Source organism: Channa argus, chromosome 16, assembly GCF_033026475.1.
Source record: "Channa argus isolate prfri chromosome 16, Channa argus male v1.0, whole genome shotgun sequence".
In the NCBI taxonomy this organism is placed as follows: domain Eukaryota; kingdom Metazoa; phylum Chordata; class Actinopteri; order Anabantiformes; family Channidae; genus Channa; species Channa argus.
The window spans coordinates 11,466,034-11,491,421 of NC_090212.1; the positions used below are offsets into that span (position 1 = coordinate 11,466,034).

The 25,388-nt window shown below is 37.4% G+C and overlaps 2 protein-coding genes across 8 annotated transcripts in view; both read left to right on the plus strand.

Annotated features, from left to right (window-relative positions):
- mboat2a (membrane bound O-acyltransferase domain containing 2a) overlaps positions 1–2,185 on the plus strand; it is a 33,138-nt gene extending 30,953 nt beyond the window's left edge. For both annotated transcript variants that reach the window (XM_067480932.1, XM_067480934.1), the window contains one exon: positions 9–2,185. In XM_067480932.1, the coding sequence (XP_067337033.1) occupies positions 9–174 (166 nt within the window). In that variant the 3' untranslated portion in view covers positions 175–2,185. The remainder of the gene's footprint in view (positions 1–8) is intronic.
- A 1,438-nt stretch (positions 2,186–3,623) lies between these two features.
- The window catches only part of kidins220a (kinase D-interacting substrate 220a), a 40,630-nt gene continuing 18,865 nt past the window's right edge, over positions 3,624–25,388 (plus strand). For 5 of the 6 annotated variants that reach the window (XM_067480925.1, XM_067480927.1, XM_067480929.1 and 2 more), the window contains exons 1-23: positions 3,624–3,781; positions 7,811–7,969; positions 8,622–8,720; positions 9,424–9,522; positions 10,674–10,772; positions 11,216–11,314; positions 11,477–11,575; positions 12,837–13,034; positions 13,157–13,255; positions 13,598–13,696; positions 13,842–13,940; positions 14,051–14,228; positions 14,355–14,519; positions 14,675–14,854; positions 16,066–16,231; positions 16,670–16,821; positions 17,291–17,391; positions 17,486–17,671; positions 17,926–18,066; positions 19,026–19,263; positions 19,445–19,536; positions 21,552–21,696; positions 22,369–22,531. In XM_067480925.1, the coding sequence (XP_067337026.1) occupies positions 7,838–7,969; positions 8,622–8,720; positions 9,424–9,522; positions 10,674–10,772; positions 11,216–11,314; positions 11,477–11,575; positions 12,837–13,034; positions 13,157–13,255; positions 13,598–13,696; positions 13,842–13,940; positions 14,051–14,228; positions 14,355–14,519; positions 14,675–14,854; positions 16,066–16,231; positions 16,670–16,821; positions 17,291–17,391; positions 17,486–17,671; positions 17,926–18,066; positions 19,026–19,263; positions 19,445–19,536; positions 21,552–21,696; positions 22,369–22,531 (3,029 nt within the window). In that variant the 5' untranslated portion in view covers positions 3,624–3,781; positions 7,811–7,837. Of the gene's footprint in view, positions 3,782–5,680; positions 5,905–7,810; positions 7,970–8,621; positions 8,721–9,423; positions 9,523–10,673; positions 10,773–11,215; positions 11,315–11,476; positions 11,576–12,836; positions 13,035–13,156; positions 13,256–13,597; positions 13,697–13,841; positions 13,941–14,050; positions 14,229–14,354; positions 14,520–14,674; positions 14,855–16,065; positions 16,232–16,669; positions 16,822–17,290; positions 17,392–17,485; positions 17,672–17,925; positions 18,067–19,025; positions 19,264–19,444; positions 19,537–21,551; positions 21,697–22,368; positions 22,532–25,388 lie in introns of all 6 variants that reach the window. The other variant, XM_067480926.1, reaches the window with a different exon arrangement.

A 25,388-nucleotide genomic window follows, 5' to 3' on the forward strand; every position in this document is an offset into this window, starting at 1 on the left:
CACTGCAGGTCTTGGTACTTTTGCTTACATCTTGTGTGTGTGCTGGTGGTACTGGCCCTACCTGTCAAATCGAGATGTCAGCAGGCCAAAGAAGAGCAGGACAGCCTGCAGGACAACCAGAAAGAGCACAAAAGAACAGACAACAACTGCAACCAGAAAGACAAAGCCACATGAAGCTCGGGACAGTGATGCACAGTGCTTTTAGCAGCAGAAACACTGACTTAAACTTGAAACCACTGAGAGCTGGGGTCTGGAAAACTTGTTTAGCTGACAAAGAACCAAATATTGGACATTCTTTAGGAATCAGAGAAAAAATGCAAAACCTCCAGTAGCAAGACTGACATAAAGTCACCCTGACATGGATAAGATAGCAAGATATAAAAATGGCCACAGTGTATACTAATGCGTGATAGCGGTTACATTACGTAAGTGGAAATGAAGACTTCCAAGCTGCCTTAAACCCTCTATGTACTCAGTGTGGTTGGCATGCTGCAAGAACCCAAATGCAGTTACACCATAGTGGTGTCAGGTTATGCAAACAGAATAAAAAGTGCAGTATGTGGAGGGTTTTTGTCATTAATTTGTTTTTAAATGTTTGTGAAAAGAACAGTTTGAAATATTAATTCCTAATTATTTTTTCTTTCCATATGAATTTACTTTGTCAGACATAAAGTCCCAGAAATGCAAATCAGATATTGTCTGTCTCCAGCAGTGGAAAGTCTAAAAGAGGAACTCAAAAATGACTAAATTAATTTCTATTGCTTTATATATTTTTCATATCTTTTGCTTTTTTGACAAACATGACTCATCATGTAACTGTTTGTTTTAAAGGGAGTTTGTTTTTGTTTTTTTAACCCTGTCATGATTTTTTTTTTTTTTTTTAAGGATTTCTGATGTTCGTGGGTATGATTTTATTCAACATTATTTTTGATGTGTTATACTAACATGTCAGGGTGGGGGTTTTGGGTTGGGGGTTACATTTTCCACCTGTTTATTATGACTATCCAAAAATATTTAATGAGTGGAAGTCCAACAGAATAAATCATTGTCTTAAATCCTAAAAAATCAAAAAAACAGATTACCATATTCAGTGAAAAGATTTTGTAGCCATAATTATTACTGGGCAATGTAATGTAATAAAATATTTTCAAATTAATGCACTTCCCATAAAAGCACATATAATATTCAGTCTACAAATTATGTAAGAGTGCAATTTGCATTTGTCTGTGAGGAAACCTGACAGTTATTTATATATGTAATATTATTGTACAAAATTCCAAGAAATAGACCAGCTATTATTGTTAATGGTCTTATTTTATATTTTGTGCTCTTACATTAGGTTTAGGTTTCAGGCTGCATCTACTGTAAAGTGTAAGTGACACTGTATGCTCACCTTGTTTAGGTTCATGGCTCACGTTAAGCCTTTCAAATCATCTGGTTTACTCTTGCAGCAGTTCAAAGCCAACCCTGTGATACATTCCTGTACCAAGAGACACTTTTAGTAATTTAGAGAAGAAAATGTGGTGCAGAGAAAGCAATTTTAAATGCCATTTTATATTCACAGTTAGAAACTCTCTTTTGTGACAGTCACATCATTATGTATTTATAAGAGCAGGAAATAATCTGAGGATTTCAAACACTTTAAAGTTGTCCTTTTTAAAGTTGGTTTGGTGTGTTTATGTCCTGTAAAATAACAAAGCTGCAGAAGTAAGCTTTGACATATGAACACATTTTCATTTCTTTTTAAGACTTTCTAACATTGCATATTTTATAACTGTGTGTACCAGTATTCACGTGATCCGTACATTTTGATGTGGATGTGGTCTCAGTTAAACTCTATTTGTAGCTTGGGCCCCGTGTTGCACACTATGGCCCAACTAAGGGAGAGGGATGTTATTCTACAAACATAGCGATTATTGCACTGCATGGCCACCCAAACCAGCAGATCAATGCAAACTGCTCCACATGTCCAAAGTGCCAAATCAAAAATAGCGCATTTTGTTTTGTTTGTATGTGAGCGTGGGTGCCTGTGAGTGTGTATGTGTTTGTGTATGTGTGTGCGTGCCTGTGCAACACTATTTTTTGTGTGCAAAGGAAATTTATTGAAAGATTTATATAACAGTACATAAAAAATCTGATTTATGTGGCAAAATAAAGAGAAATTATTTTTAAACACTAAAATGATATATGCTTTATTTTTGTCCTGTGATGTAAATGATTATTAGTAATAATAATAATGACTGGGTAAATTGTAACCTTTTTTAAAAAATGCAGATGCAGGCAAAGAATTACTCCGTTAGGCTGTAGGTTCAGGGTCTTGTGAATTCCGTGCATTTCACTGTTGCGGTTGGGCAGAACAAAATGATTTTTAATTATTGTTAACATTCATTTTATTGATTTAGTGCTTCTATTAAGATAACTTACCTACTTTCCAACTAAGTAAATAAAAATCAAACAACTAGGTGTAATAAGAACTTTTATCAAGGTCCACCTAATCTGTATGTGTGTCAATGTGTGTAGGCAGTTCACAATAGGCACACACACGGCAAAAAGTGAGAGACATTTATCATAATAAATTGACCATCAGCTTTAGGTTCTTGGTCTGTTCTTTAATGCAAACAGAAACATAATAGGTGATTAGAGACTGTAGTTTGAAATATCAGAAGAAATATTTGAATTATTTTCTCAAGAAAAAGTAGCAATATAATTCTCCATTATAAGTAAATGTCAGACATTAAAAGTTTTACTATCATGAAACTTACTGATTTTATTGCATACTGTAATCGTTCTATCAATCTCGGGTTATTGACACTGTGTAAATTTAGCTGCAGCTCTTTTAACTAGTCTATCTGCTGCTGGGGAGATTATTGTACTAAAAGAGCAATTTCTCAGTAAAAGTTTTTAAAGACTACAAGTACAACCACATGTATTCTTTTAAAATGTTATGTGTTTCATATATCAAAACTTGAGTCTACAAAAAGTGTCAGTGGGACAAGTAGCCTACCCTTACTCTTAAAAAATTAGAAGTATCAACATGACAATTAAAAATAATTTGTTATAAGTGAAAGTAGTGCCAGGAAGCAACTAGTTATGTGTACTTTAGTAGAGTACTGCACTACATCACATATTCGTGTATTTAACAGCTACAGTTGTTAAAAAAGTAATTTGGTAGCTGTAGATTCTTAATAAATCAAAAAATAAAGTAATACATTGAAATCAGCTCCACTGTTCCCAGCTGGGCTGCTGTTGTTCCACACCAAGACTCTGTTAAACAGAGATCCTTTTTAAATAATTACTATAAATCTTGTGAGTATGCAGTAACTAGACAAGTACATGCCTTTTTCAGTATTCAGCATTCAGTATTCAGTATTTGTTCTACAGAAGTATTATCAATAAATGCAATTTAACAATACAGGGCTGCAGATAAAGTACCCAGGGTAGTCAAAGTGCAGGATTTCCCAGTCTGGTATGTAGTGGAGTATGAGAATGAAGTGCAACTAAATGAGTATTATATTTTTTTGAGAAGTGCACAGTGTTATTTTTAGCAACAAACCCACCCCTGGCAGCTACACCAAATAAAGCTTAGGGGGCTTCGTGGCGCCCCGCTGCTCTGCCACATGTTGACGCCACTGTAACCAGGTTAGCAGGAGGTGGAGCTCCGGTTGTAATGTTTCTGTAGCCGCAGGTTAAAACACAAGCAAAGATAATATGACATAAACAAGGGGTGTTTTTTTGTCATATTCCCCTCACCGGAATTAAACTAAAGACCAGCACAGCCTTGGTAGGAGGTTTTCAAGTTTTGCACTGTACTTTTCTTTCCTCTTACGGATAAAAGTAGGTTTAACTAGGACCTGTAGCGCAGCTAGCCCCGCTGAGCTAGCATTAGCTTGTTAGCCGCTGGAAGTGCAGCTAGCTGTTTTTTGTTGTTGCTTCCTAGTGATAATCACGGGAAGTTTGTCCCTCTGTGACATCCTGGTCAACAGCGTCTGTGAGGGGCCAGGAAGGCCAGAGTATACCACTCTTAGCCCGGTTTCCTTTGAGGCCAATATGTGTGTGTCATCCAGATGTGAACTTTTTTGACAACCCAGAGCAGCTGTTGTACCAGAACTATCATTGCGTAAAATGGGCAAGAAACATCCAGCATTTCCTCGGCATGAGCTCGTCCCCCTCGGGGTCCGTAGCTGGTTATTTATTAGACCTTTGGCTAATGTTAAGTTTCTTTCTAGAAACCTCCGTTATAAATAGCATTCTTAGGTTAAATATACCCATGAAACCAACCAAAAGCGGATTTAGGTTAATATTTATATACTTTTTGTCCTCTCGGCTTACTCCCGTGAGTTCAGGGTCGCCACAGCGGATAATATTTATTTATATTAAATAGATATACAAAGAGAAGCTACACCAATCAGCCACAACATTAATACCACTGGTAATTTAATATAATAATATGATCTTTTTTGTAAAACTATGAACTATTAAAGACTGATGGTTTAACCCACCTGACAGAGTCAGTTCCACCTTTGCAAACAGTGATCTTTGACCCTTTTTTCTTTTTACTAGTTGCTGTTTTGAAACGTTTTTTTTTTACTTTGTGTACTTCTACTAGCTTTGCACACAGTGTATCATATTTTGCTGAATAAGGTGCTGCGTAGCTGCAGACTGCTCAGAGTAGCCATGATGTCCGTTGTCCTCCATGACATTATTAAGACCACCAGTATTAATGTTATGGCCTATCAGTGTAGGTAAAAGTATGAATAATTTCTCACTTGAAAATATATTCATCATTTTATACTTTATGGAAACTTTATGGACTCCTCTTTGACTGATATTGAGGTGGTGCAAATGGTACAGCTGCAGCTAATGGTAAAAAGAGCAATGTATTTTATTTTGCATGAAATATATGTATAAAAAGAAATCAAATTATGCCATAATTTGACAAAATATTAAGTTCAAAAATAGTATGGTGTCTTTTCACATTTTTACTTAAAAGTTGAAGGTGGACTTAATAGGTACACTTACCCTACTCAAGTAAATACAGTTTTACAGAGACAGACTAATATAAAAAGACCAGTTAGGAGGTATTAAAGTTTTACAGGCAACACACAGTGAAGCTGTTTTTGGAGCAGATCCTGGTACGTGGTGGGGAACTGAATCCTCAGCAGTTCAGCATTTTCACACCCACATGACAAGCCCTGAAGAGCTGACTGTTTAAATTTAGAGATCCTATCAAGTGTTTGCATTAAAGTTATGTGACACGAGTGTCTATGTTTCTGTGAGGATCTTTTTAAGCCAGGGAGTTGATATCTTTAAATGGCTTGTTTTGGTTGACAAACCCACACATTGCCTACAACCTTCTTATTCTTGTGAAAAAATAATTTAGAAGCAATAATGAAGTATTTAAAATTTTTGATTTATATTAATTTGAAAGTGTTTTGATTAAAATATTTTTATGCAACAAAAAAAGGTGTTATGGAATTTGTATAGAAAATAGAAGTGAATATTCAGGATAAGTACAACATTTTGGCTTTAATTGATGAACAACACAATCACTACAGAGTACTAGTAATAGTTTCTATAAACATCATTCAAATTTCTTTTTCATTTCTTTGCTTTTGAAATGAAACAATGCAGATTAGGCAACTATTTTAATTTGTCCTGGTCATCCTTTTATCTTTATCAGTTAATTCAGAGCCAGTGCATGCGATGAATGGAAGTTTGGTCGTGCACCTATTGTGTTGGGAAGAGATGGGCGTAGGCCAACCCCCTCATCTAATATTCAGCCTTGAGTGAAGGGGGGATGCTGAGTGCCAGCCCGACAGTGCTTGTTGATACTGTGTGAGCGAGTGACCAAGGGATAAAGATTGCTGTTAAATAGCTACATTTTAAGTTTCAACCTTCACCAAGGTAGGAGCTTCTTCTGTTAATCTTTTTTAGTTCCAATCTTTTAGCAGCTTTAGTCATTTGTTTTAATGGCCTCTACTGTTTTTAATTTGTAATTTTTCTGTTCCTGCTTATTAATTGGCGCATGTTGTGTGAAAAGGATGAGTATGAAGTCCCATCTGATCACTACTCAACAGAGAGAGCGAGAGAGAGAGCGAGCTAGATGTTGATTGGTTCTTGTGTGGTGTTATATTCCACCCATTGTGCTTAGAGACTAAGAGCTGAGGAGGGTGTGTCAACAGGCTCCTATTGCCTTCACCATAAACAAAGGATTTTTTTATACTTATGCATGCCACTCTTTATGAGAGAACAGTTATAGGTGGTTGTTGATGGAAGTAACAAGGTCAGAGATCATATTAAAGGAAAGACTGTGTAGATAATAATTGATTGTCAGCTTTAAATTGACTGTTTTGGGCCTTTGTGCTCACAACCCAACAAGCATGTGACCTTTAAGAGATTACTAACCTTAGGCTGTGCTGCTTGTCTTCGGTATTATGGTAAAATATTGAGCAGTATATTTGGTAGAATTTATGTGAAACCTATTGCCAAAGCAGTTTGCAAGCAATAAATGTATCAGATTAATTTAACATTACTATGGGTGGAAGGCAGGAAGTGAGTCGGTGATGGGAGAGCTCAACTTGATGAATCATTAATGGCTTTTTAAATTTTTTTAAATGACCATATCAGCAGTCATTTTTGTAGGGTTTTCCTTTCTTGATGGTAAAATACATGAAAACATTTTACCATTTTTAGCCAGTTTTTGTGGAGATCTTGCCTAAAGATTGAGTTAAAGATAGTGTTGGAATAAATATACAGGAAGGCACTGGAAAACAGTTCTTGAATATAAATATTTCTGAAAAATTTTTGCTGCACTGCCAGAATATTAAACAAATTATGAAACAAATCTTGTTTTACATGCTAGAGTAAAAGGGGTTAAATGACTCAGTCAATAAAAGAACAGGTTTGTCTGTCTGGCTTTAAAATAAATCTTTAAAATGGTGGAGCCTAATTATAGATAATGTCCCCAAAGTGGACTGTCTGCATGGATTTGTCAGATGCAGACAATGGCCTAACCTGTGTTACTGCTTTTTTTCCCCTCACTTCAAATATATATATATAGTGAAGTATGGTGCAACTGTGCAGTTAATGTACTTAAGGAACTAAGAGCCCTAAAGTACACAATTTTTTTGTGTGTATACAAGTTTCACAAAGCCCAATTTAGGGCAGTGGAGCACAGTGGAACTGAGGATAGTTTTGATATAATTGGAGCACATGGTTGATTTTCATCAATTATACTAATCCTTAGTACTGGAAAGAGAAGAAGTATAAAAGCTATTGTTTTTCCTCAGTGGTTTTTGATGACTTTGTACAGTTTGTTGAGCAGAGCATTGTGATGATATTGCATTTATTATACTGAGCAGACAGATTTTAGGTCATGTTTTCAGAATGAGCAGGCAGACTGAACTAAACTGAACGCCTCGTTAACTCTTGTTTGATGAGCATGTTCAGTGCTTTGTACTATTGTAGCCATGGAAACAGACACAAATACAGTACATGTGTACTCTAAAGTTAACGATTTATAGGCAGTTGTACCCACATTTGTAGAAGTGTATATGTTGCATATGTGTTTGTACAGCAAAATGATGCTCCCTTAAAATAAGACCTAGTCTCCCTGTTTTTCCTTTATGTGGGTGAGTTTGCATGTTGAACAGTATTAGTTTATTCCCCAACATCATTTTAATGACTGTTTATTTTAACTGTTTGTCTCTTAGTACAGTCATACATTTAGCTGTGCAGTCCAAATATATATGGGTGATGTTGTTTAATTTATTTGAATGCTGCAGCACTCTGCTTTCCTCTTCCTCTACAGTGGTGTTCAGCAGTTTAGAAGTCAGCCATGGATACCACCACCTCCCTGAAGATGACCTCTCTGGCCATCCAAAGTCTGTTCAGCTACGTGGAAGAAGAGAATCTGGCTGCAATTAAAGCACATTTGGACAGGTTCAAAGATGTGGACAGCCGGAGCGATGTAAGTCAGCTATGTTACAACAATCCTTCTATTGGCTGAAGCTTTTTATTTTAGAAAAGAGTATGCAGAAACAAAAGGTTCTTTATGATCGTGTACTGTTATACTGTTTTAATGATCATTGATGGTAGTTCAGTGTTGATAAATGATAAAACATCAAATAAATAAAGTGTGTATTAAATAGTTGTTATTAGTACTAACTACTCAGAGAAAAACTTTGACAATGATACACATGGCAAAAAGAGAGAGAGATGTGTGGCCAACCAGGCCCAGTAGAATGCATTTCCTGAGAACAAATTGTGTATTTATGTGTGGCTGAAAATAGTCATCAGCCAATGTATTTATATGTAACATTTGCTAATATTTACACAAGTAAATGACATAATGTGGTGGTGACCAAATCCAGATATAGACCAAAAGCAATTAAAAAAAATTTAAAACCACGTATCTTTTAAGTATCTGGTAGTAGGTTTAAAACACTGGAATGCTTTATTGTAATGCTGCCACTTTGTAAAAAAAGTGTAATATTTCAGATAATATTACTGTTTATTTAGTATCCCTAATCTAGTAGTTTTGCAATCTTTAATTTCTTGTTCTCTTCTTGTGGTGTCTTAAAATCTTCAGAATTTTTGTTTCATCTATCCCTTTGTTTCAGAATGGACAGACTCCCCTGATGGTGGCGGCGGAGCAGGGCAATGTGGACATAGTAGAAGAGCTCATTAGGAGAGGAGCCAATGTTAACTTGGACGATGTTGTAAGCATGCACACACACACACACCAACCATCTACCTATAACTGCCTAATTTGAACACACCTTCACACACAAGGACAGAATATTGTGGAAATATTAAGAATGTACTGTATTGACGAAAAACACCTAGGTCATTTTAACCACATCTTTCACTCGACAAAGGAGACGTAGCTGCACTGGTTGCCATGATGTTCAATCCTGCTGAACTCACCACACACAGGCTTATTCCTCAGCTATTATGAACCATAATGACAACTTATTACATACTTTTACCTTTGCTCTTTTTGCTAAATGACAGGATCGTCTCACTGGCCAACACCCTGTGTCTTCAGCAGGCAGCCACACACTCACGCATGCATACACCTTCCTGCTTAAGAGCACGCATGCTTGCTCACACACCTCTCATTAACATCTCCTGTACATGTAACCTGCTATTACACATGGCACTCTTACACTAACGCAGCAGAAGGTAGGAGAAGCATTTCATACTACAGTCTCTGCAGTCTCTTCATACTCTACTCTTTGACACTCTGTTTGTCCATGCGACACTGTGTTCCCATGAGCACCTGGTACGACCAGCTGGTAGGTCCTTTGTGTGCTTTAACCAGTCCTCGACCAGCATACTTAGAGTTCTGTCAAATGTTTATCAAAATGGATTTTAAATCTGATGGGAATTTCCACAGTAACAGGTTCTCTCTCTGCACAGGACTGCTGGACGGCATTGATCTCTGCAGCTAAGGAGGGCCACATTGAGGTGGTGAGAGAACTTTTGGAGAACAATGCTAACCTGGAGCATCGAGACATGGTAAGAATACAGATGGAGACATAACCTGGCTGATGTAGCAAGATATTTTATATCTCATGAATACCAAACAAATTATCCCAAGTAAAAAAAAATAAAAATGCAATGTAGGGTGGGGCAAGACTAAGGAATAGCAATATATTGTATCTTGAGAGTAACAGTGACTTTATTGTTTATACGATTTTTTTTTTAGAAAAGACAAATAACATGAAACATCTGCTGATCTTTTGAACATACTAAACTGAAAACTTCATAGGTTGATAAAGTCTGCTCACTGTAAGTGAATTTATCATATGTAACGTTTACGCAATGCAAAATATAATAATGATGTCGTGATTTCATGTATATGAATGTTTTTTTATGGTGTGATGACCCTAGTGCTGGTTGAAATGGATGAATTGTTAGCCTTGAAATTGAAATAAAATGAAATTACTTTCTGTGTGATGGCTCCACTGCAGTAGTAATCCCATTTACTGAGCTCTGCTTGTCTCTGCATGGGGCAGTGATATGATTTTGTAATGGAATACAGAACAGTGCGAAGCAGACAAGCGTCTGAAAGCTTTCTGTAGCGACTATTCTGTATATTGGGGAACATTGGTAATGTGCAGATGGGAATGGGATACACATATTTATTAACTTGGGCTGAGTATATTTGTCTGTATGTTCCTGCACAAGTGGCAATTTACATTTCCAGAAACATAAAAAAATGTTCCTGATGTGCTGTAACTGTTAGATATATATATTTTACATATTGTCACTCACACACGCATATATGTGTGTTACATAATCATTTTTTTCTTGTTCTCTGTAAAATTATGAACATCAACTGACTCATTGCTGTGTGGGGTGTGTCTAAACTGCACAAGACAGATCATCACAGTTGGATTATAACAAACCACCCTGTGTGATATTGTTCACTCACTGGGAAGTGTGTCACACCAGCTGTAAATAGCACATTTTCCTACCACAAAATGTGCTAAGATTTTCCCTGCTTCGTAAGGATTTGCATTGGAAACTGTTGTTACCCTTCCGTACTATTATAAAAACATACATATACAGACTGTATGCCGTATATATTATTTATGTAAATCAGTTTTGTTCTCATGAAAAGATCTCCTCTTACCTCTCTCTCTCTCTTCTCTGTATATTCTTAGGGAGGTTGGACTGCTTGCATGTGGGCAGCCTACAAAGGTCGTACAGATGTGGCCCGACTGCTCTTGGAAAACGGAGCTAACCCCAATATCACCGGTCAGGTACTGAGACTGGAAGCATTGTATTTCTTCTTATTTCCCCATACTAATGGGATTATTGGCATCTGTTATTTTACAGTGGGTTTGTTTACAGTCACGACATCTTGTATTTAACAGGAAAAGTTATTAGCGCTATTTTTAAACTCAGTCTAATCTCAAAAAATAGAACAGGACAATTTAAAAAAAATGTACACCTGATATGTTTGATTTTGACGGTTTCATGTTAATGTAATGCAGTGTTTCAGCTGATAAGTAAGTGGTAAACTTTAGTTATAATTATCAGCAAACATAACCTTAGTGTAACAGAAATGTTAACATAACCACAACCTCTGCCCTTCAGCTGCCCAGTGTGAAGCTTACCCCATCATCTGCTGTTTCAGTCATGGCAGGACACTGATCATTAGTTACTGTCAGCATGACTTCACCCTTGTCCTCTTCCCCAACAGTACAGCGTCTACCCGATTATCTGGGCAGCAGGTCGAGGGCATGCAGAGATTGTTCATCTCTTGTTGCAGTACGGAGCCAAGGTCAACTGCTCAGACAAGGTAACAACTTACTGACAGATGTTAATGAGTTCACTTTTTTAATCACTAATAAGATGCAATTTCTTTATGCTTTATTTATTAGGTTTCCATTATTTAAAATGTCTTTGTTAGTGACTAAATTATCACGTGTGTCATGCACTCTGTTTCTTGTTTTTTTTGCAGTATGGTACAACTCCTTTGATCTGGGCGGCCAGGAAGGGCCACTATGACAGTGTGATGCATCTTCTGGCCAATGGTGCCGATGTGGACCAGGAGGGAGCGGTACCTAGATTGTAGTTTACTTGTAATTGGTTGTTTGCCCAATGTCAGTAGCATCAAAAAGAGACAGTTATCATCTAAAAAGTCCTCTGAAAGTTTAAATTATTAGAGCCTTTTTTATGTTGTGTATGTTCTCTGTTTCTGTCTATTACTATGTGACTAGTAAATGTTACATTTATTTTTACACTTTTGGCATATGTTTTATCTAACACAACTTACAAATAAGGTACAAAGCAAGAAGAAATGTAAGTCAGAAAAAACATTAAAGCATACTGGAAGGAATTTTTAATTTCAGTCAGACACACATCTAAGAACAGAAAGGAACCAGACACAGATTAGTTATAAATATACTCAAGTTTATAAATATAGTTATAAATTTGTTTTTGTTTTTTCTGTACATTATCTGTCATAGTTCAAAACAGCTGAGATACTGGTTGTGCAATACAACAATGCTTTTTATCACATATTAATCATGTTCATTATTAGGTTTGATCTCAATATCTATACTATCATTTAGATTTAATTACATATTTTACCGTCATGGCTATTTGATATCTCTTTAAAGTTTTGAATTATTATTTTTAACTGCTTGTTTAACTCCCCAGGAAGTCTTATGTGTTTTGGGTTCATGTAGATGCCATGACTTCCTGTTCTCAGCAGTGTCATTTCCAAGCATCATAAATGTGTTAGTAAAGTGCAGTGTTAAATAATTGATAGCATCTGTGCTGCAGAACATCTGTGCTTCTTCTTCTGACACAAACTGTCTATACCATCCAAAACAATTAATGTAATTAATGTTGCCAAACTAAACATTCCTTTGTAAATAAGAGACTCTGGTGCCTGAAAAAATATATTAGATACTGGGTTTGCTAAATAAAATGTACAATCTACAATAAATTTGCAATAGTTTATAAATAACATTTATAGTAAAATGTCTGCTTATATTATACTTATCTGAAGTACATTACAATGTTGCTTCTCATTCACCAATTCTCAAACACACTCAAACACTAATGACGGTGGCTGACCATGCAAGGTGCTCACCTGACCAAAAAAGATGTAAATGAGGGCGAGGAGGCTGAGGGAGACAGCAATTGCCAACTTCGAATCAACAGTAAAGCCCAGAACAGCAGGATCAGTGTCTTATTCAAGAATACCAGCCAATATTTTTACAACCAGTCAAGAATAGCAAAACTTGTATAATACTAAAATGGTAGTTAGAATGACCCTCAAATGTGCAAGTGACATCTGTGTGTGTTTTTAGAACTCGATGACGGCTCTGATTGTAGCTGTGAAAGGCGGCTACTCTGAAGTTGTCAAAGAGCTGCTGAAGAGGAACCCAAATGTCAACATGACAGACAAGGATGGCAACACAGCCCTGGCCATTGCTGCCAAGGAGGGGCACACAGAGATTTTACAGGACCTGCTCGATGCTGGCACCTATGTCAATATCCCAGACAGGGTGAGGGCTCCTTACTGTTACCAGCCTGCTGTTTAAAATCAGTGGGATGTTGTAAAAAGGTTGCTATGCAATGTGAATCAAATTTAATTCTTGTCTTCCTCTGTCTGTTTTATCTTTCTTAGAGCGGAGAAACAGTGCTGATTGGAGCAGTGCGAGGAGGTCATGTGGAGATAGTCCGAGCTCTGCTAAATAAATACGCTGATATTGACGTCAGGGGCCAGGTAGGCCCTCCTCTCCCACAATCTTGGTTGCCTTATTGATGTTTGAAAGCAGGCAGGAGGCCCTCTTATGTTGTCTTTATGAAATGTCACTGCAACTCAATACAGTTTATTTAGCTCATGTTTATTGGTAAAATGTAATTTACTCCGGAGTTAAGAACTACACAAATATATTAATGCTATATAAACAGACATACTGACATTCTGTGCTTAATTTTTGAAATTATGCAACTACCACTGTACTCTAACATATGGCATTTGAACAACACATATCTGCTCTTTGTATTTTGGACACAATTTATATTTCTAGGGTAGACAATCTTTCTTTGCTTTGTCCTTTATCAGGATGGAAAGACTGCCCTCTATTGGGCTGTGGAGAAAGGCAACGCTACGATGGTGAGAGACATCCTGCAGTGTAACCCTGACACCGAGAGCTGCACCAAGGTACAGCACATTCACTCACTTGTTTTCTTGGCAAATTTCCTATATTTGTGATTTTTTTCTCTTTATTTTGTAACTATTAATGTTGATTTCTCATCTACTGCATTGTAATGACATCTTACACTGTTTTAATTTGCTATAATTGTAGGAGGGAGAGACCCCACTCATCAAAGCTACAAAAATGAGGAACATAGAAATAGTCGAACTGCTGCTTGATAAAGGAGCAAAGGTGTCTGCAGTTGACAAGGTACTGTTTAAAACTTGTCTATAACTCATGCTTGTACTGAAAAACTACATCATACCAGCTCCTTTGAGCATTTTTTGAGTGTTTATAAATGAGTGTTTTTCTTCATGCAGAAAGGAGACACGCCTCTCCATATTGCCATCAGAGGACGAAGTCGAAAATTGGCTGAGCTGCTGCTAAGAAACCCTAAAGACGGCCGCCTCCTGTACCGTCCAAACAAAGCTGGAGAGACACCATACAACATTGACTGTACCCATCAGAAAAGCATCCTCACACAGATTTTTGGAGCCAGTACGTCTCAAAGATTGCAAAACCATATAGTGTTGCCTGGCTGTTGGTACAGCTTTACGTTTTATTCTGTCATATTTATTTGCGCTGTTATCTTTTTACATTTCCTACTTTCTTTTTTCCTCTCAGAGCACCTCTCCCCCTCTGAGTCAGATGGAGACATGTTGGGTTATGACCTGTATAGCAGCGCTTTAGCAGACATCTTGAGCGAGCCCACCATGCAGCCACCTATCTGTGTTGGCCTGTATGCTCAGTGGGGTAGTGGAAAGTCTTTCCTTCTTAAGAAACTGGAGGGTATGTTATCTCACAAGATCACAAATCCAGTTTATATGAAGAAAAAAATAATAGAAATGTAGAAACTTGCTATTTAAACGATGCCTTTTTTCAGTTCCTTTAACAACTAAACTGTTCTGACTTTTCCTTTTCTTCTCTCTGCCCTTGTCCATCAGATGAGATGAAGACATTTGCCGGCCAGCAGATAGAGCCATTGTTCGTGTTCTCATGGCTGGTGGTCTTCCTCACATTGTTGCTCTGTGGCTCAGTGGCTGCTGTTCTGGGCTTTACTGTTGATCCGAAGTTGGCAATTGCTGTCTCCCTCAGCCTCCTCGCTCTCCTTTACATCTTTTTTGGTGAGCACACAGATGACCTCGAAAAGTATTAAATCATGTTTTCATTTGCCCTGCTCCAAAGAGCAAGCCTCCTCTTTAAAAGATAATAGAATCTATACCTATACCCCCTTTTAATGTTGCAGAAATTAATAAATTCTCAGTTATCATTTTATTAGGAAAACGTACATGTAAAACTAAGTCAGTCTAATCCAATAATCCTATAATAAATCCTGACTTCATAAAGGTGATATTGCTCAATTTGAAACAGTTATAGAGGAGTTGATTCAATTGTATGATCATTGTGGAAGATGCTGCTTTTAAACTGTACTGTGTTAAACAGAGAAGTGTTTCTGCACTTAGACTAACTTCATTATACAGATGTGGTAAAATAAATAGTAAAACCCCCTGTTAGTAGAAAGCAACAAAATTGAACAGCAACAATCACTACACCCTTATAATTATTTCACATGTGAATCATACAAGTCCATCATCTTATATCAACAAAGACCGAACATTGTACCCATAATGAAGGGAGGATTTAATAGAGTTTTAGTTTGAACTATTTTTACCCAACTGAGTGTATTTAATGATTTAAAAATACAGTAGTTTATTCATCTTGCTGCTTTACAAATATAAAAAATCTATATATAAATTAAACAAAATCTGGTTCTAATTTAATTTTGTTTGCTATTTAAAAAATAATTCACATATTTACATTATTCATCAAGTGTTCATTTAGGTTAAACCTTAATTAATTCTCTCATTGGCCATTGAAAAGCCCACATCGATGAACAACAACAGTGTAGTATAAAATGAACAAGTTTGTATGGTTAAAAAAATTTAACTTTTGTTTTTTTGATGAACCACTCAAGGGCACATGTACTTTGTATATTGGAAATCTATCCTTCCCATGTTGGGCCATTTGTTGCTAAAGTTAATTAAAATGGTATTAAGCTACAACAATGGCACCTGAAATAATTTAAAAAGTAATCAAAACTATTATCTATTATCCAATTTTTACCACAAACTACTATACTACTATCTCACTATTTATTTATACAAACTAATGCTTAGAAACTGCTTCACTCACTAAAGGGTGCTATTATACAATTGAAACATCATAAAGCCTTCATTATTTAAGGGTAATAAAAGAGAATTTAAGATAAAAATGTAACTAAAATGCAAATACAATTGCATTGTTTGTAATCAAAAACCTCTTTTACTGTCTGTAGTTTTGGTCTACTTTGGAAGTCGCCGTGAGAGGGAGAGCTGGAAGTGGGCCTGGGTCATCAGCACCCGTCTAGCCCGCCAAGTTGGTTACCTGGAACTACTGCTCAAACTGATGTTTGTCAACCCTCCTGAACTTCCTGAGCAGACCACTCGTGCTCTGCCTGTCAGGTGATAGTGACAGACAGGCACAAGCACAGAAATAGATTCACTACAGTCTACAGAATTTTTCTGGAATAATACAATATTTATTTGTCCAACACTAAATATTTATTTAGTGTAATATATATATATATATATATATATATATATATATATATATATATATATATATATATATATATATATATATATATATATATGTGTGTGTGTGTGTATGTATATATATATATATATATATATATATATATATATATATATATATATATATATATATATACACACACACACATATACATATACATATATATATATATATATATATATATATATATATATATATATATATATGTAATGTATTTAATAATATTACACAACTGTATTGTGACACTACAGTCATTGTAAACCATTATACCCATCAGTCTATTGTCTCTCTCACACGTCACACAGGTTCTTGTTCACAGATTATAATCGCCTGTCCAGTGTTGGAGGGGAGACCTCTATGGCTGAGATGATTGCGACACTCTCAGATGCCTGTGAGAGGGAGTTTGGCTTCATGGCCACCAGGCTCTTCAGAGTTTTCAAGAATGGTGAAAACCAAGGTGACGTCGCTGTCTTTGGCTTTGTTAGTTATGTTATGACCTCCCCGCCAGCCTACACAAAGCCTGGTACTAGGACTGAAAATAATGTTTCTGATTTCCAGGTTAAACAATTATTAGCAAATAGTTGACAAATTGACATATTTGATAGTGAATTTGAATTGGTGACAGAAAATTAAGTACAACTTGTTGCCTCATATAATGACACTGTCATCATATACTTTGTGTTATATTCTTATTTATTAGCATTGCAAATCAGTTCCCTTAAACAAGTCTTTTTTAAATTAGTAATCATTTTATCCACTACAGAATTAAATTGTTGGGAATTGCCAGTGCTTGAAACCAACAGTTTAGCCAATGTTTTTGTCATTAACTGTATCCCCTCTCAAACTGTATGAGTGTGTGAAGAGAGTCACAATGCCTCACTGTGTAGAAAAACATCACTCTACTGTACATTTCTCACTTACCTCAGGTAAGAAGTGGAAGAAAACTTGTTGTGTTCCCTCCTTCGTGCTCTTTGCCTTGACAGTTGGATGCCTGATCACTGGTGTGGCACTGTTGGCTATTTTTAAGGTTAGTAAAATCAGTGAGCTACTGAACCTTTCTAAACAGTATGCATTCTAACCAATAGGCCACTTTAATCAGTTTCTATGCTGTTATTTTGCAGGTGGACTCTGAAAACTTGACAGTAAATGCAGTGCTAATAGCTATGGCCGGCGTGGTGGGCCTTGCCTTATTGCTCAACTGTAGGACCTGGTGGCAGGTGGCTGACTCTGTCCTCAACTCCCAGAGGAAACGCCTGCACGGTGCTGCCAACAATTTGCACAAACTCAAGAGTGAAGGCTTTATGAAGGTAGACTATTGCACTTTGGTCATTGCTTCCAATTAAGAATTAATGGAAAAGTGTTTTCTATTTGATTTTGAAGTTAAGTTTTAGTTTCTAACCCAGTCTGTTTTCTCTCTCACATTTAAAAAATAATAATATTTTTTAAAACCTTGCTCGAGTTACCATCGAAATGCCATGTCCCGAATGACATAGAATTTGTAAGGACATTTTAAGTTTTATATATATATATATATATATATTTCCCCCTAATGTCTCACCAGGTTCTGAAACAGGAAGTGGAACTAATGTCAAAAATGGCCAAAACTATTGATTGCTTCACCCAGAACCAGACACGTATGGCTGTGATCATCGACGGACTGGACGCCTGTGAGCAGGACAAAGTGCTGCAGATGTTGGACACGGTGTGTGTTTGTCTGTGCTTGTGTAGTGGATTCATGCATAATGGGCGCAGCTTCCTCCCAAGTAATAGCATATGTCACTTAAGTACATAAATTTATATCCATGACAGATTTTTGTAAAGCAGCTGCCATGTGGCCTCACCTTTAAATGGATCTTTCACCTGTACACACATCTTTGTGCAACACAGCCACCCTGGTGTTCCCAGCTGCCTCAGCTTGCCTCCAAGTATATATTCTTCCTCCCAGCTGCAGTAATATAATTTCTTTTAGCCAAATGTTATTATTTGGTGAAGTAATCCCAAAGAATATGGCAGCCTCCTGTGTGCTAATGCAATCTTTTCATCTCTGCAAGCACCTCCAAGTCACTTCTGTTCAAGGAAATTCAGTCATAGCTCCATTAAATTCAGTTTGTGTAGTTAATGTAAATGAGTAAATTCAACCTTGCTTCTATGTACTTCACATATACAAGATAATGTGCATTAAAGATGTAGATATTCTATTGAGTGCCTTATTGGATGGTGCTGTAGGTTTTGGATGTGGACTGGGGTTAACAAATCACATATGCATGTTGCACAAATGATTGTCTTGTGACACTTGAACAGTGTCCAACAGTTAGCATGGAAATCCCCAGCACCATGTGCTGTGGACAGTCAGCTCTCACAGGAGTGATTCATTTTAAGTGCTGTAGATCTCTGTTACTTTTAGCTGTTGTTTATTTTTTACATTGTAAGTTACCTATATTCACATGTAAGAAGTAGACATAGAAGTAGTGTTCCGAGTTACACATTTCATGAGGAAATCAAATCAAGTCAAGGTTCAAAACCCTCTAGTTCCTTTTTTTCATTCCAAACTATACTGAACATACTGTATATTTAGAAAAACACATGGAACATACAACAAACAAAAAAGGTGATTGTAAAAGGTCTTTTTCAAACGTATGTATGGTTCCTTTTTCATTCTAGGTGAGGGTGCTTTTCTCTAAAGGCCCTTTTATCTCCATTTTTGCGAGCGACCCCCATATTATCATCAAAGCTATCAACCAAAATCTCAACAGTGTGTTAAGAGACTCAAACATTAATGGCCATGATTACATGAGGAACATCGTTCACTTGCCAGTATTCCTCAACAGCAGAGGCCTTAGTACAGCCAAGAAGCTTTGCACGGCAGCGCCCACCAATGGAGAGGGGCTGCACACTGAGGGTAAGTGACAAGGGAAAAACATTTTGATATGCATATGTATATATGGAGATTTACACTGTATTTTAGATATGGATCGATAGGTCCAGAAGCTGTTGTTTCTTTTGAATTCAGCCATCCAATGTTTGGTTTATTTTGTTTGTTCTGCTGCAATTCTCCTGTGTGTCTTCTTTTGTCCCTGCAGGATGGCATGAAGACATGGACAGAAAAATATCGCAGAACAGTTTGGGACCAGGCCAAGCCAAGTTTGGTAGCAAGAATGCCCTTAACCGCAGGGTAACAGCCTTTCAAGTCAACTTGCTTTGCATTGGCCAATGATGCCTATAGTGTTTTGTAAAAGTTTTCAGCCCCACATCAGTGGTTTCTGACCTCACCATGATGCACATACAAGCAACCCTGTGAGAGACAGTTTAGAGACACATCTTGCTGCTTACATGAGATTTAGGTGGGAGAATGCTAATATTAATAGACAATTAGAAGTACAAGTCCAAGAGTAGTAGATTATATTTAATTCGACCATAATATTATAAGACCAAGAAACAAGCAGTGTACATTTGTTCTGCTTTTTACTGTAAATGTCCATAGCTAACACCCCACCCTGACCCATAACAACCAAATCAAAAAAGCCAGCAATAATAACAAATTGCAAAGAAGCTTTTGATATAACAATAAAATGGAAACAGATGTATTTAGTTTCCTTTCCCACCATCCCTATTCCCACAACACTCATGTTATCTAAAAATATTCTACAGCTGGAAATAATGATCGATGTCTTGACATTAATCACAACAAAATTAAACCCTTTACCACAACATCAATATAAAACACAAGGTTAGTGTTGCTGGTTGAGAAAGACACTGCTCTGTTTATTCAGCTTCCTCCCTTAAGGGGGTGGTCAGCACAGGCGTAATGTTGGCAGGCAGCTTAGAGGCCAGAGGACACAAGGAAGCACAGATCTGAAAAGAGAAAGGTGCTCGGTGTGCGGCCAAGGTTCCTGGTGCAATTGATGTAATGGCTGTTTATCCTTCCTGCTGCGTTGCCACAGCCTAATGACAAGGCCTAGCAGCAGTGGGTCCCTGTGACAAAACACTGGCACCAGGTCTGCTGGCAGGAGGCTAAGTGACTCTACTACTCTCGCTGATGCTCCCCCCACCCGTGAGAGCTTTCCACTATCCCCCTCCTTCTTCTTTTGTTTGTTTGTTTGTTTGTTTGACATTTGTTGGTACTTCGGGTTTATCTAGTACCCTCAATTATTGGTGTTGGCCCTTTTGTATCTAGGCTGCATGCTCTTTATTTGCCCTCTGCCTCTAGCAAGCTCTTGGCAGGAGGGCCCTCTTTCTACAAGTGCAGATTAAATGAGGGCAGAAGAAGAAACAAATTAATGCCTCTCCATTTTCATTTGTTTTCTCAAGTTGTGGCTGACATTATGATTATGTGTACAATCTCAATTAAAAAAGAATTCACCTTCACCAAGGAAAACAGTTGTTATCTGAAATTTAGCATTCAAATTTTTAATCCTTCCAAGATATTTTTTCATCCTGGTAGTAAACTATGTATTAGCAAGCAAATACAAAAACAATCACCAGTAAAGCTGTAAAGTAGGACTTTCTCTGTGATAGACATCTGACTGATTGGTGACCATATGTTCCATCTTTCTGAGAAAGAGGTCATGAGACTAGCATCCCAACTTCAAAGTTAACCAAAAGCCTTGCCTTGGCTCATGACCACGGCAGCTGTCTGATATCATCACAGATGTTCTCCGGTAGATCTGTGTCAATAGCTTGTCTGTGTGTCATGACTGTTCAGCTTTAGATAGCGGCTCTTTGATTTTTATTTACAGTCACAGAAAAGTATGTGTTTTGCTCATGAGAAAATGATATGAACATAGCTTTTATTCAGTTTCCCTCACACTCTTTTGCTATGTAACGTTGATAGTCATTTAATGCTACTCAATAAGTTATATAGTTGATATGCTTAAAAATACGCAGCTTCATATAGAATGAGAAACCAATAATCCCTGAAATATATACAGTAACTCAGCTATCCATGTTAAAATCCTATTTAACATGGATAGTGGTTGAAATCTGTCCATTCATTCATTTGGCTGAAAATTGTATAGCTTGACAATGTGAAATCATGTCTTTCATGAAAATTATAACAGTTTCACTAAAATTTTCAAACACTGTCACTTAGTGCTTAGCACCATCCTTGAATATTATACATTTTGAGATTTGTACTTAATGCTAACGTGAGTTTCTGTTTGCCTTTGTACAATTTTAATCTGCTTAAAGGACACATACCGACGTCGCCAGATGCAGAGGACCATTACCAGGCAGATGTCCTTTGACTTGACCAAGCTGCTGGTGACTGAGGACTGGTTCAGTGACATAAGCCCACAGACCATGAGGCGACTGCTTAACATTGTTTCTATCACAGGTGAAGAATAAACCATTCCTTCCTTGAACACCACCTTTAACAAAGACATACGCCTGAAATGCACCGTCAATAGCCACAAAGTGGACATGATCCCTCAGAAAGCACAGGAAAATCAGTTACACTTCACGGACATGACCATGAGACAAAAGATAGACCACCTTTACCTGACCAATTTGGATGATAAATGGTTTGAGAGGGCTGTGAGCAATTTATGTTCAGGTGGAAAACGCATTTCTCAATCGGGGGGGGCTCGGGCACAATTTGTCTCCCCTTTTTCATGCTGCTCAGGAAGATTAGTACCATTTCATACAACCACTTGGGGGTCAAACCCGATCAATTTCTGTGATGAGGGGTAGTAGGAGTTGTTATTGTTACTGTAGCTCCCAATGACTGGACAATAAATTCCAGTTAACATGACTCAACTTCCAGACTAGACAGCAGACAATTGATGTAGACCAGTCTGCACTGATTTTGTGAGATGTGAACAATAATGTGTTACATATCAAATATGCTGCTCATTCATTCATTTAAATATAACATGTGACATCGGACATGTTATTAACTGAGAGTGACCATCAGAAGTATGGAAAAGTCTTAAATGTTTATTATCTGAGGAAGATAATAAGAACACTGAACTCTAAAGTCACAACTCGTCTTCTCCGTTGTTGATAGGTCGTCTGTTACGGGCCAATCAGATCCTTTTCCACTGGGATCGGCTAGCATCATGGATCAACCTGACAGAAGAGTGGCCTTACCGGACATCGTGGATTATCCTTTATCTGGAAGAAACTGACGGAGTGTCTGACCAGGTTACTCTTAAGACCATTTATGAGAGGTACATACACACCAAAAACACACTCATATATTCTCTGCAACCTATGCATGATGTGACCTGCATTTTACTTTTTATTTAATTCTTTCTCACCTTCCTTACATTCTTTTTTTTTATCTTTACTTTTTCCATTTTTTTGTACAGTTCCCTTTCTGACTCTGTTATGTTAATGCATATGTTTATTGTTAGCTTTCTGTTGACACCTTAACCCTATTGAAGTCTTCGTCTTCTTTACTTGGCAAATTAATTTTCATGAAGTCATAATTATTTAGCCATGTGCCAGAGCTTCTGTCAGTGAAACAATAACTCCTCCCTGAAGTAACAATCTCAGTGTTGAACTAAGTAAAGAACTACTTTAAGTTCATTTAACCAGCAGGTGGCAGTAGATGATTTTGTTTTCTGTGTGGGATATATTAGAGCAAATTTTCTGCCAGTGGCACTGAGTGCAACACTAATTGGCATTTGACAGACAGATTTTGTAATCGATCATAATGTACAAGGCAGTTGATGTCTGTATTATAGCTTGGGCTTTCCTTGTTTGATGTACGGATAAATTTCCCTAAAACTGGAGAAAAGACAGTTTAGTTTCAAATATAAATATTTGAGCAGCAAACAGAAGGTCTCTGCGTGTATAAACATGCGTGTGAATGTTCATGCCTTTGTATGTGCATTGTCATGAATTCTTTTAGGTGTGCTCACTGTAGACAAGAGTATGCCGACACAGTTTGAATTGCTGTGTTTGGATGCTGTTGCGCATCAGTTGTTGGCCTTTAAAGGTTGCACTCTGTCACAATACACCATTGCCCACGACTCCTGCGGCAGGAAAGTGTCACGGACCGTTATTGTCAGCCAGTCAGCCAGTTAGATTCAGCAGACAGCTCTCCCTCCCCCATCTCAAACCAAACCACTGCCTCATTAAAGTGGGTTTTTGCTGTTTGATTTTTAGAGGACAATAGGCATTACCTTCCATTTTTTGTATTTAAGTCTTAAATGGGATGTGTATAGATGAGTGGAGGGTAGACTATTCCATGAGAAGAATCTCAGTCTGGCTGTAATTTGATTATTTAGCTGGATATTAAGCTTTGTAGCTATTATCATTGTAAATGTAACGACAAACATTTGTCACTTCACTTCTTCTTTATATATTGTTATTATGTATAGATACTGGCTAGATACTGGATACCCTAAAGAAAATGTCCATAGTCTACCATAATTACTGTGAAAAAACCCTCTAACAAAGGTCCTGCACTCAAGTCCTTTTTACCACAGCATGAGGTTGTGCTTACACTGCTCATTAGAATTAATATAGCCATCATCTTGTTCTTGACCAACAGTCCTGTCTTTCTTTATCTTCCTCTTCACTGGGTGTCTTTCCAAATGGCTGCTCTGTTTCGTAGTGGCTGTCCGAGAAGAAGCCTTAATGATGATGACAGGAAGCCTCAAACAGGCTAAACACAGCGCCTTGCCTAGAGGCCTTATCTCTTGAGCTAATCTTCCGCTGATAAGACTCAGGCTTTCGTCTCTGTATCTTTTTCTCTCTCTCTGCACTTTTCTTCCTCTTTCATATGATCTGTGGCTCTTTCGGTCCCATTTTTGTTCTGGATGACTTAGTCTGCCTTTTTCCAGTAGCGATGGATGAGCACTTGACTGACCCCGCAAAACCTCAGGCCCTTTCTCTCAACTGTCTCTCTGCTTAAGAAATAGATAGCTACCTACTCCTTTTAGCTTTCCTTTTTCAGCAGTGCATATGAATACACACATACAGAGCACATGTGCACACATCTCTTTTTTTGTGTGTGTAGCTCCGACAAGTATGTTATGTATTTTGCCTCATTCTGTGAACGTAACTGACTAGGGTTCAGACCTCACGCGTGTTCTCTTTACTTTAGTATGCATTGATGTGTACAAGTTATTGTGCTCAGCCATTTTGTTACAACGGAACTGCACATCCCTTGAGCGTTACTAAGTGAATATATTAGTGGTGAAGTGAACGTGGGGGTGAGTCAGCCCCTTATAGGTCAACTGTCGCTGTGCATCTCAGTCACAAGGAAGCATGTTCTTCCTCTCCTCTTTGTAACACTTGCTGTGGCTAAGTTAGCGACATTATAAATTATATCAGAAGTATTTTATATTTAAACTATTAGTATAGATACAGCTGAGGTACAAAATATGTTTTCTGATGTCATTCAGTAAAAATAAAATACAGGTTTGATACTTGCCTGAGGTCTTGTAAGGCTTTCAGTTTGGATTATATGCCCTACTAGGTTATTAAATTACCACTAAATGAACGTATACACTAGTTAAGCACATGGGCATGTGTTGATAGCATAGAGATCATCACAGTTATAATAGCGATAGCTACTCTATATGGTGTGTACATGAACTCCTACAAAAAAGACAACTTGCCTTCCTTTCCTCATATCTCATACAAACACACGCTTTCAAAAGTGCCGAAAGCTGTTTTTAGCAACTTGCCTGTCTAGAACATGTGTCATTGTAGGACATGGCGTAAAAAAAGCACTAATTCCCATAGCAGGAGCAGGCCAGTACAGCCTTCCTAATCTGATGGAGAATGTGTAATCGGTTAATAACCTCAGCGATTTCTATCATTAGTGATAAGAGCAGAGCCTGCCCAGACTGAAGATAGCTGAGAACAAACTGTTTAACATGGCCAAGCCTGGAGAAGATATTGGCTCAGAGCAGTCAAGTTTTCACGCACAGAGTATTTGTTACACTGACCTCACGTCATGACCTACTTAGCATTGACGTTACATAGAAAACATAAAAATGTTTGGAATGAACCTCTTGTTATAGTCAACAAATCCATATTTTCAATGCTGGTTTTTTTTTTGATCACCAC